At 43.4% G+C, this 13,175-nt stretch overlaps 1 protein-coding gene across 1 annotated transcript in view; it reads right to left on the minus strand.

Annotated features, from left to right (window-relative positions):
• The window catches only part of LOC121580517 (M-protein, striated muscle), a 171,639-nt gene that overhangs the window by 109,207 nt on the left and 49,257 nt on the right, over window positions 1–13,175 (minus strand). Inside the window, exons 6-9 of the mRNA XM_045224866.1 lie at window positions 1,651–1,743; window positions 862–950; window positions 682–726; window positions 237–398 (exon numbers count right to left, since the gene is read on the minus strand). Coding sequence (XP_045080801.1) covers window positions 237–398; window positions 682–726; window positions 862–950; window positions 1,651–1,743 — 389 coding nt within the window. The remainder of the gene's footprint in view (window positions 1–236; window positions 399–681; window positions 727–861; window positions 951–1,650; window positions 1,744–13,175) is intronic.

Below are 13,175 nucleotides of genomic sequence, written 5' to 3' on the forward strand. Positions count from 1 at the left end.
TACAACCACTGTGTGTTTCAATATGAACATCTCCACAGGATCTTTCAGGGGAATAACATTAGAATTGTATAACTAATAGGCTATGTGTGACTGAGGTGAATGGACCTACAGCAGCCAAGGTGATAATGGCTGGAGTCATTTTTGCTTGTTTTTGCTGTTCTCCAAATAGAATTTAAAGTTGTTTAATTGTATATAAATGAAGTAGGTTAGGGCCCTGTGTTTGTGTTGCTACCCACCATCTCTGTACCAGAGGACATCAGGCTGGTAGCGTTTAACGGTTGGGTAGACGATGACGGTGCAGCCCAGACTCAGAGTCTCTCCCTCCCGGCCGAACGCCACCTCAAACGAGTCTATGATGGCTGTCTCAAAGGTCACGCCATGCTCCGAGCAGAACCCATCTGAAAGAGAGACAGACAGACAGATGACGAACAACAGAGTGCTCTACAGAACTAAGACAACAGTCATACTGAACTATACCATGATACCTCTACAGCATATAGAGAGACAGACAGGAGCCAGATTTCAGACTAGACTCACATGGTTTAGGGTTAGGGTTGACACCTCTACAGGATATAGAGACAGACAGGAGCCAGATTTAGACTCACGTGGTTTAGGGTTAGGGTTATGGTTAGGGTTAGGGTTAGGGTTAGGGTTGACGACAGGAGCCAGATTTAGACTCACGTGGTTTAGCATCAAGAGGTCCCACTTTATCTCCCTCCTGGAACCCTGGTGGAGATTTAAATGCTATGCAAATTAATATGAATAACACATATTTGATTCAGTAAGTTGAGCTCAATATAAACAAAGATTTAGAGATACAGAAGAGATGTAAAAACAGGATATGAGAGGAGGAGAACATACTCTTGATGACCACGGTGGCAACGGAGGAGCTCTCTCCCTTTATGTTGAGAGCAGACACATGGTACTGAGCCGTGTCCAGGAAGTCACAGCTACAAGCAGAACACAGACATTACAAAACCACCACAACAACCACAACACAGCCCTGTCTGATATACCTTACAGGGTTACGGTTACTATAGCTACTACAGCTACCTACCCCCTGATCTCCAGAGAGTGTTGTCAGGGTTACTATAGCTACCTACCTCTTGATCTCCAGAGAGTGTTGTCAGGTTACTATAGCTACCTACCTCTTGATCTACAGAGAGTGTTGTCAGGTTACTATAGCTACCTACCTCCTGATCTACAGAGAGTGTTGTCAGGGTTACTATAGCTACCTACCTCTTGATCTACAGAGAGTGTTGTCAGGGTTACTATAGCTACCTACCTCCTGATCTCCAGAGAGTGTTGTCAGGGTTACTATAGCTACCTACCTCTTGATCTACAGAGAGTGTTGTCAGGTTACTATAGCTACCTACCTCCTGATCTTCAGAGAGTGTTGTCAGGTTACTATAGCTACCTACCTCCTGATCTACAGAGAGTGTTGTCAGGGTTACTATAGCTACCTACCTCTTGATCTCCAGAGAGTGTTGTCAGGGTTACTATAGCTACCTACTTCTTGATCTCCAGAGAGTGTTGTCAGGGTTACTATAGCTACCTACCTCTTGATCTTCAGAGAGTGTTGTCAGGTTACTATAGCTACCTACCTCTTGATCTACAGAGAGTGTTGTCAGGGTTACTATAGCTACCTACCTCTTGATCTCCAGAGAGTGCATGTTGTAGTTGCTCTCTGCTGCGTACTTGTCAGGATTGGCCTTCTCATCTATAATCACATTGTTCTTATACCTGATGGAGGGAGTGAGAGAAGACATTGTTTTCAGAAGAACAGAAAAGGAGAAGATCTCTGTGCTAGAGAGGCTTGACTCTTGAAGAGAACTGCTTGACGTATTATACACTGAGTGTACAAAACATTAGGAATACCTTCGTAATATTGAGTTGCACCCCATTTTGCCCTCAGAGCAGCCTCAATTCATTGCGGCATGGACAATAGAAGGTGTTGAAAGCGTTCCACAGGGATGCTGGCCCACACTGACTCCATTGCATCCCAGACTCTATCCCATATGACTTCAAATTGTGTTATGTTGTTTCTGTCTGTAGCCAGAATGGTATATATTTTGTGGCCACTTCAAGGATTGCTGTAGATCATGAGTTATAATTTTTATTTTTATTATTAACATATTTTTTTTTTATCTAAGTAAATTTTAAGGGGGGTATTGAGTTTTCAATATTAGTCAGGTATATCAGGAGATCGTCGGCAATAAAGTTTAGTTTATATTACCAATACAGATACCTGTTACGTTTGGGTCCTGTCTAATTCTTTCTGCAAGCGGTTCAATTGCCAGTGCAAACAGGAAGGGGGCGAGAGGACACCCCTGTCTTGTGCCCCTTTCTAAAGCAATTTCAGCAAATAATGTACAATATTATTTGTGTATACTGTACTGCGTTTTTACTTAAGGATGTTTATATAATATTTTCATGAAATGTATTATTTCAGCTGGAAAGTTTAATCCTTCCAAAATGTTGAATAGAAAACGCCACTAAAGATGGTGGAAAGCCTTTTTGGCATCAACAGCCATTATTGATGAATCTACATCTTGTTTTTTAGCGTACTGTATTATACTGAAACATGTTCTTGTATTTGATATTCAATAAAATACCACAAAATAATGCCACGGAATTCTAAGCAAATCTTGTCTGCTAAATGAACTAGTGTAGCCTACAGCCATATGGCATAGCCAGATCAGGACCTAACATAAGGACAACTAAGTATGTTATTCTGTTCTTCTGAAACAGACTACATTTTCTTCATATCAAGTTTCTTTAGACCTGTCTAAAATAAATAATGGATTTATTGTAAAGTTGTAGACTACAGTATATTACCTGGATTTATTAGACTTTTTCAAATGTAGATGTTCCAAAGGTCTGCATCAGGACTGCACTACTACGCCATCTTGGATTCGATGTTCCAAAGGTCTGCATCAGGACTGCACTACTACGCCATCTTGGATTCGATGTTCCAAAGGTCTGCATCAGGACTGCACTACTACGCCATCTTGGATTCGATGTTCCAAAGGTCTGCATCAGGACTGCACTACTACGCCATCTTGGATTCGATGTTCCAAAGGTCTGCATCAGGACTGCACTACTACGCCATCTTGGATTCGATGTTCCAAAGGTCTGCATCAGGACTGCACTACTACGCCATCTTGGATTCGATGTTCCAAAGGTCTGCATCAGGACTGCACTACTACGCCATCTTGGATTCGATGTTCCAAAGGTCTGCATCAGGACTGCACTACTACGCCATCTTGGATTCGATGTTCCAAAAGTCTGCATCAGCGGCTTGTAGGAAGCCAGGAGATGCTAAATTTGTTTATGTTAATTGACGGTCAATTACCGTGAGACCGGCAGTTATTTGCTTGACAACCTTGACGAAATTTCGTGACCGCCAGAGCCCTACTCAGGATATATGGTTTCCAGTTCGCACAAAGTCCAATGTAGTTCCTTGAGAGCCGTCGTGGTGTCGGCTTGGGGGGGAAATATACACAGGCGTGACAATGGGAGGTAATGCTGTCTGCATTTGATGGTGAGGTATTTAGTATTTTGCATTTATTATGGATTTATTGTGTAATAGCAGCAGAGGGGATGGCTGCCGTTTTATGGACTCTTAAACCAACCGTGATATTTTGTTTGTTTTTTCGCATTGTTTGTAACTTATTTTGTACATAATGTTGCTGCTACCGTCTCATATGACCGAAAAGAGCTTCTGGACATCAAAACAGAGATTACTCACCTTGAACTGGACAAATAATTTTTCTCTAATGAGTCGGACGAGAGGGATTTGCTCCAGACAACCGACAGGGCCCTAATCCCAGTCATTCGCAGGAGAAAGAGACAGAGATATCGCGGAAGGAGATCGGGGTGCCTGATAAGAAGCCGGCGCCGAGTGGCTAACCTGCCTTTGCCATCGGTACTATTGGCCAACGTACAATCTCTGGATAATAAAGTGGATGAACTAAAAGCATGTACAGTTGAAGGCGGAAGTTTTCATACACCTTAGCCAAATACATTTAAACTCAGTTTTTCACAATTCCTGACATTTAATCCTAGTAAAAATTCCCTGTCTTAGGTCAGTTAGGATCACCACTTTATTTTAAGAATGTGAAATGTCAGAATAATAGTAGAGAGAATGATTTATTTCAGCTTTTATTCCTTTCATCACATTCCCAGTGGGTCAGAAGTTTACATACACTCAATTAGTATTTGGTAGCATTGCATTTAAATTGTTTAACTTATGTCAAACATGTCGGGTAGCCTTCCACAAGCTTCCCACAATAAGTTGGGTGAATTTTGGCCCATTCCTCCTGACAGAGCTGGTGTAACTGAGTCAGGTTTGTAGGCCTCCTTGCTTGCACACGCTTTTTCAGTTCTGCCCACACATTTTCTATAGGATTGAGATTAGGGCTTTGTGATGGCCACTCCAATACCTTGACTTTGTTGTCCTTAAGCCATTTTGCCACAACTTTGGAATTATGCTTGGGGTCATTGTCCATTTGGAAGACTCATTTGCGACCAAGCTTTAACTTCCTGACTGATGTCTTGAGATGTTGCTTCAATATAGCCACATAATTTTCCTTCCTCATGATGCCATCTATTTTGTGAAGTGCACCAGTCCCTCCTGCAGCAAAGCACCCCCACAGTATGATGCTGCCACCCCCGTGCTTCACGGTTGGGATGGTGTTCTTTGGCTTGCAAGCAACCGCCTTTTTCCTCCAAACATAACAATGGTCATTATGGCCAAACAGTTCTATTTTTGTTTCATCAGACCAGAGGACATTTCTCCAAAAAGTACGATCTTTGTCCCCATGTGTAGTTGCAAACCATAGTCTGACTTTTTTATGACGGTTTTGGAGCAGTGGCTTCTTCTTTGCTGAGCGGCCTTTCAGGTTATGTCGATATAGGACTCGTTTTACTGTGGATATAGATACTTTTGTACCTGTTTCCTCCAGCATCTTCACAAGGTCCTTTGCTGTTGTTCTGGGATTGATTTGCACGTTTCGCACCAAAGTACATTCATCTCTAGGAGACAGAACGCGTCTCCTTCCTGAACGGTATGACGGCTGCGTGGTCCCATGGTGTTTATACTTGTGTACTATTGTTTGTACAGATAAACGTGGTACCTTCAGGTGTTTGGATATTGCTCCCAAGGATGAACCAGACTTGTGGAGGTCTACCATTTTTTTATGAGGTCTTGGCTGATTTCTTTTGATTTTCCCACATTATCAAGCAAAGAGGCACTGAGTTTGAAGGTAGGCCTTGAAATACATCCACAGGTACACCTCCAATTGACTCAAATGATGAAATAAAAAATAAAAATTACATCATTTTCTGGAATTTTCCAAGCTGTTTAAAGGCACAGTCAACTTAGTGGATGTAAACTTCTGACCCACTGGAATTTTGATACAGTGAATTATAAATTAAATAATCTGTCTGTAAACAGTTGTTGGAAAAATTACTTGTGTCATGCACAAAGTAGATGTCCTAACCGACTTGCCAAAACTATAGTTTGTTAACAAGAAATTTGTGGAGTGGTTGAAAAACAAGTTTTAATGACTCCAACCTAAGTGTATGTAAACCTCCGACTTCAACTGTATATCCTACTAACGGGACATTAAAAACTGTAAAATCTTATGTTTCACCGAGTCGTGGCTGAACGACGACATGAATAACATACAGATGGCGGGTTATACACTGTATCGGCAGGACAGAACAGCAGCCTCTGGTAAGACAAGGAGTGGCGGTCTATGTATATTTGTAAACAACAGCTGGTGCACGATATCTAAGGAAGTCTCAAGGTTTTGCTCACTTGACGTAGAGTAGCTCATGATAAGCTGTAGACCACACTAACTACCAAGAGAGTTCTCATCTATATTCTTCATAGCTGTCTATTTACCACCACAAACCGATGCTGGCACTAAGACTGCACTCAATGAGCTGTATTCGGCCATAAGCAAACAGGAAAATGCTCATCCAAAGGCAGCGCTCCTAGTGGCCAGGGACTTTGATGCAGGGAAACTTAAATCCGTTTTACATCATTTCTACCAGCATGTTAAATGTGCAACCAAAGGGAAGAAAACTCTAGACCACCTTTACTCCACACACAGAGACACGTACAAAGCTCTCCCTCGCCCTCCATTTGGCAAATCTGACCATAATTCTATCCTCCTGATTCCTGCTTACAAGCAAAAACTAAAGCAGGAAGCACCAGTGACTCGGTCAATAGAAAAGTGGTCAGATGAAGCAGATGCTAAGCTACAGGACTATTCCGAGATTCTTCCGATGGCATTGAGGAGTACACCACATCAGTCACTGGCTTCATCAATAAGCGCATCGATGATGTCATCACAACAGTGACTGTACATACATATCCCAACCAGAAGCCATGGATTATAGGCAACATCCGCACTGAGCTAAAGGTTGGACCTGCCGCTTTCAAGGACCGGGACTCTAACCAGGAAGCATATAAGAAATCCCGCTACGCCCTCCGACGAACCATCAAACAGGCAAAGTGTCAAAACAGGACTAAGATCGAATCGTACTACACCGGTTCCGAGGGATGTGCAAGGGCTTGCAAACTATTACAGACTACAAAGGGAAGCACAGCCGCGAGCTGCCCAGTGACACAAGCCTACCAGACGAGCTAAAATACTTCTATGCTCGCTTCGAGGCAAGCAACACTGAAGCATGCATGAGAGCATCAGCTGTTCCGGACGACTAGGTGATCACGCTCTCCGTAGCCGATGTGAGTAAGACCTTTAAATAGGTCAACATTCACAAGGCCGCAGGGCCAGACGGATTACCAGGACGTGTACTCTGAGCATGCGCTGACCAACTGGCAAGTGTCTTCACTGACATTTTCAACCTCTCCCTGCCTGAGTCTGTAATACCAACATGTTTCAAGCAGACCACCATAGTCCCTGTGCCCAAGAACACTAAGGTAACCTGCCTAAATTACTACAGACCCGTAGCACTCACGTCTGTAGCCATGAAGTGCTTTGAATGGCTGGTCATTGCTCAAATCAACACCATTATCCCAGAAACCCTAGACCCACTCCAATTTACATATCGCCCCAACAGATCCACAGATGATGCACTCTCTATTGCACTCCACACTGCCCTTTCCCACCTGGACAAAAGGAACAACTATGTGAGAATGCTATTCATTGACTAAAGCTCAGCGTTCAACACCATAGTGCCCTCAAAGCTCATCACCAAGCTTAGGACCCTGGGACTAAACACCTCCATCTGCAACTGGATCCTGGACTTCCTGACGTCCATCCCCAGGTGGTAAGGGTAGGTAACAACACATCCACCATGCTGATCCTCAGTCCCCTCCTGTACTACCTGTTCACTCATGAATGTATGGCCAGGCACGACTCCAACACCAACATGTCAATACCTCTCACAAATACAAGTAGTGATGAAGTCCATCTCTCCTCCACTTTGAGCCAGGAGAGATTGACATGCATATTATTAATGTTTGCTCTCTGTGTACATCCAAGGGCCAGACGTGCTGCCCTGTTCTGAGCCAATTGCAATTTTCCTAAGTCTGTCTTTGTGGCACCTGACCACACGACTGAACAGTAGTCCAGGTGCGACAAAACTAGGGCCTGTAGGACCTGTCTGTGTGTCTGTAGTGCTGTTTAGAAGGTAGAGCAGCGCTTTATTATGGATAAACTTCTCCCCATCTTAGCTACTGTTGTATTAATATGTTTTGACCATGACAGTTTACAATCCAGGGTTACTCCAAACAGTTTAGTCACCTCAACATGCTCAATTTCCACATTATTTATTATAAGAATTCTTTGAGGTTTAGGGTTTAGTGAACGATTTGTCCCAAATACAATGCTTTTAGTTTTTGAAATATTTAGGACTAACTTATTCCTTGCCACCCATTCTTAAACTAACTGCAGCTCAATGTTAAGTGTTACAGTCATTTAAGTCACTGTAGTAGCTGACGTGTATAGTTTTGAGTCATCCGCATACATAGACACCCTGGCTTTACGCAAAGCCAGTGGCATGTCGTTAGTAAAGATTGAAAAGGGTAAGGGGCCTAGACATCTGCCCTGGGGAATTCCTAAATCTACCTGGATTATGTTGGAGAGGCTTCCATTAAATAATACCCTCTGTGTTCTGTTATTAACAATTGGTGGCTGACTAAATACTTTTTTCCCCCACTGTATGCCGATAGTGGACAACCTTGTTTTACATAGACAGAAATAGACACTCGGGCTTTACTCAAAGCCAGTAGCATGTCATTAATAAATATTTTAAAAAGTAAGGGGCCTAGACAGCTGCCCTGGGGAATTCCTGATTCTACCTGGATTATGTTGGAGAGGCTTTCATTAAAAAACGCTCTCTGTGTTCTGCTAAACAGGTAACTCTATCCACAATATAGCAGGGGATGTAAAGCCATAACACATACGTTTTTCCAGTAGCAGATTATGATCGATAATGTCAAAAGCCGCACAGAAGTCTAACAAAACAGCCTTTTTATCATCGATTTCTCTCAGCCAATCATCAGTCATTTGTGTAAGTGCTGTGATTATTGAATGTCCTTCCCTATAAGCGTGCTGAAAGTCTGTTCTCAATTTGTTTGCTGTAAAATAGCATTTTATCTGGTCAAACAATTATTTCCAAAACTTTATTAAGGGTTGGTAACATGCTGATTGCTCGGCTATTTGAGCCAGTAAAGGGGGCTTTACTATTCTTAGGTAGAGGAATGACTTTTGCAATCCTTCCAGGCCTGAGGGCAAACACTTTCTAGGAGGCTTAATTTGAAGATATGGCCAATAGGAGTGGCAATATCGTCCGCTATTATCCTCAGTAATTTTCCATCCAAGTTGTCAGATCCTGGTGGCTTGTCATTGTTGATAGACAATCATTATTTCACCTCTTCCACACTCACTTTACGGAATTCAAAATTACAATTCTTGTCATTCATAATTTGGTCAGATATACTTGGATGTGTAGTGTCAGAATTTGTTGCTGGCATGTCATGCCTAAGCTTGCTAATCTTGCCAATGAAAAAATAATTGAAGTAGTTGGCAATATCAGTTGGTTTTGTGATGAATGAGCCATCTGATTCAATGAATGATGGAGCTGAGTTTGCCTTTTTTCCCAAATTTCCAAAGCTTTTTACTATTTATCATCATCATCATCTTTATGTCATTTATTTATTTTTGTTTCTTCTTATTTTTATTCAGTTTAGTCACATTATTTCTCAATTTGCAGTACGTTTGCCAATCGGTTGTGCAGCCAGACTTATTTGCCATTCCTTTCGCCTCATCAACCATACCATTTTTCAATTCCTCATCAATCCAAATCAGATTAAATGTTATTTGTCACATGCCCCGAATAGAACAGGTGTAGATCTTACCGTGAAATGCTTACTGACAAGCCCTTAACCAACAATGCAATTTTAAGAGTTAAGAAAATATTTACTAAATTAAATAATAAAAAATAAAAAGTAACACAATAAAATAACAATAACGAGACTATATACAGGGGGTACCGGTACAGAGTCAATGGGAAATAACAGTAGGGAGGCTATATACAGGGGGTACCGGTACAGAGTCAATGGGAAATAACAGTAGGGAGGCTATATACAGGGGGTACTGGTACAGAGTCAATGGGAAATAACAGTAGGGAGGCTATATACAGGGGGTACCGGTACAGAGTCAATGTGAAATAACAGTAGGGGAGGCTATATACAGGGGGTACGGGTACAGAGTCAATGGGAAATAACAGTAGGGAGGCTATATACAGGGGGGTACCGCACAGAGTCAATGGGAAATAACAGTAGGGAAGCTATATACAGGGGAACGGTACAGAGTCAATGGGAAATAACAGTAGGGAGGCTATATACAGGGGATACCGGTACAGAGTCAATGGGAAATAACAGTAGGAGGCTATATACAGGGGTACTGGTACAGAGTCAATGGGAAATAACAGTAGGGAGGCTATATACAGGGGTACTGGTACAGAGTCAATGGGAAATAACAGTAGGGAGGCTATATACAGGGGGTACTGGTACAGAGCCAATGGGAAATAACAGTAGGGAGGCTATATACAGGGGGTACTGGTACAGAGTCAATGGGAAATAACAGTAGGGAGGCTATATACAGGGGGTACTGGTACAGAGTAAATGGGAAATAACAGTAGGGAGGCTATATACAGGGGGTACCGGTACAGAGTCAATGGGAAATAACAGTAGGGAGGCTATATACAGGGGGTACTGGTACAGAGTCAATGGGAAATAACAGTAGGGAGGCTATATACAGGGGGTACTGGTACAGAGTCAATGGGAAATAACAGTAGGGAGGCTATATACAGGGGTACCGTACAGAGTCAATGGGAAATAACAGTAGGGAGGCTATATACAGGGGGTACCGGTACAGAGTCAATGGGAAATAACAGTAGCGAGGCTATATACAGGGATACCGGTACAGAGTCAATGGGAAATAACAGTAGGGAGGCTATATACAGGGGGTACCGGTACAGAGTCAATGGGAAATAACAGTAGGGAGGCTATATACAGGGGTACCGCACAGAGACAATGTGAAATAACAGTAGGGAGGCTATATACAGGGGGTACCGGTACAGAGTCAATGGGAAATAACAGTAGGGAGGCTATATACAGGGGGTACTGGTACAGAGTCAATGGGAAATAACAGTAGGGAGGCTATATACAGGGGGTACCCGGTACAGAGTCAATGTGAAATAACAGTAGGGAGGCTATATACAGGGGGTACTGCACAGAGTCAATGGGAAATAACAGTAGGGAGACTATATACAGGGGGTACCGGCACAGAGTCAATGGGAAATAACAGTAGGGAGGCTATATACAGGGGTACCGGGACAGAGTCAATGTGAAATAACAGTAGGGAGGCTATATACAGGGGGTACCGGTACAGAGACAATGTGAAATAACAGTAGGGAGGCTATATACAGGGGTACCGGGTACAGAGTCAATGGGAAATAACAGTAGGGAGGCTATATACAGGGGGTACTGGTACAGAGTCAATGGGAAATAACAGTAGGGAGGCTATATACAGGGGGTACCGGCACAGAGTCAATGTGAAATAACAGTAGGGAGGCTATATACAGGGGGTACCGGTACAGAGTCAATGGGAAATAACAGTAGGGAGGCTATATACAGGGGGTACTGTACAGAGTCAATGGGAAATAACAGTAGGGAAGCTATATACAGGGGGGTACCGGTACAGAGTCAATGGGAAATAACAGTAGGGGAGGCTATATTACAGGGGTACACTGCACAGAGTCAATGGGAAATAACAGTAGGGAGGCTATATACAGGGGGTACTGGTACAGAGTCAATGGGAAATAACAGTAGGGAGGCTATATACAGGGGGTACTGGTACAGAGTCAATGGGAAATAACAGTAGGGAGGCTATATACAGGGATACCGGTACAGAGTCAATGGGAAATAACAGTAGGGAGGCTATATACAGGGGGTACTGGTACAGAGCCAATGGGAAATAACAGTAGGGAGGCTATATACAGGGGTACTGGTACAGAGTCAATGGGAAATAACAGTAGGGAGGCTATATACAGGGGCTACTGGTACAGAGTAAATGGGAAATAACAGTAGGGAGGCTATATACAGGGGGTACGGCACAGAGTCAATGGGAAATAACAGTAGGAGGCTATATACAGGGGTACTGGTACAGAGTCAATGGGAAATAACAGTAGGGAGGCTATATACAGGGGGTACTGGTACAGAGTCAATGGGAAATAACAGTAGGGAGGCTATATACAGGGGGTACTGCACAGAGTCAATGGGAAATAACAGTAGGGAGGCTATATACAGGGGGTACCGGTACAGAGTCAATGGGAAATAACAGTAGCGAGGCTATATACAGGGATACCCGGTACAGAGTCAATGGGAAATAACAGTAGGGAGGCTATATACAGGGGTACCGGTACAGAGTCAATGGGAAATAACAGTAGGGAGGCTATATACAGGGGGTACCGGACAGAGTCAATGGGAAATAACAGTAGGGGAGGCTATATACAGGGGGGTACGCACAGAGTCAATGGGAAATAACAGTAGGGAGGCTATATACAGGGGGTAACGGCACAGAGTCAATGGGAAATAACAGTAGGGAGGCTATATACAGGGGTACAGTGCACAGAGTCAATGGGAAATAACAGTAGGGAGGCTATATACAGGGGTTACCGGTACAGAGTCAATGGGAAATAACAGTAGGGGAGGCTATATACAGGGGGGTACCGGACAGAGTCAATGGGAAATAACAGTAGGGAGGCTATATACAGGGGGACCGGTACAGAGTCAATGGGAAATAACAGTAGGGAGGCTATATACAGGGGGTACCGGTACAGAGTCAATGGGAAATAACAGTAGGGAGGCTATATACTGGGGGTACATGTACAGAGTCAATGGGAAATAACAGTAGGGAGGCTATATACAGGGGGTACCGGCACAGAGTCAATGGGAAATAACAGTAGGGAGGCTATATACAGGGGGTACTGTTACAGAGTCAATGTGAAATAACAGTAGGGAGGCTATATACAGGGGGGTACGGTACAGAGTCAATGGGAAATAACAGTAGGGAGGCTATATACAGGGGGGTACCGGTACAGAGTCAATGGGAAATAACAGTAGGGAGGCTATATACAGGGGGGTACTGCACAGAGTCAATGGGAAATAACAGTAGGGAGGCTATATACGGGGGGGTACCGGTACAGAGTCAATGGGAAATAACAGTAGGGAGGCTATATACAGGGGGTACCGGTACAGAGTCAATGGGAAATAACAGTAGGAGGCTATATACAGGGGGTACTGTACAGAGTCAATGTGAAATAACAGTAGGGAGGCTATATACAGGGGGGTACCGTTACAGAGTCAATGGGAAATAACAGTAGGAGGCTATATACAGGGGGTACCGGTACAGAGTCAATGGGAAATAACAGTAGGGAGGCTATATACAGGGGGACTGCACAGAGTCAATGGGAAATAACAGTAGGAGGCTATATACAGGGGTACCGGACAGAGTCAATGGGAAATAACAGTAGGGGAGGCTATATACAGGGGGGGTACCTGCACAGAGTCAATGGGAAATAACAGTAGGGGAGGCTATATACAGGGGGTACCGGTACAGAGTCAATGGGAA

Source organism: Coregonus clupeaformis, chromosome 14 (assembly GCF_020615455.1).
Source record: "Coregonus clupeaformis isolate EN_2021a chromosome 14, ASM2061545v1, whole genome shotgun sequence".
Classification (NCBI taxonomy): Eukaryota; Metazoa; Chordata; class Actinopteri; order Salmoniformes; family Salmonidae; genus Coregonus; species Coregonus clupeaformis.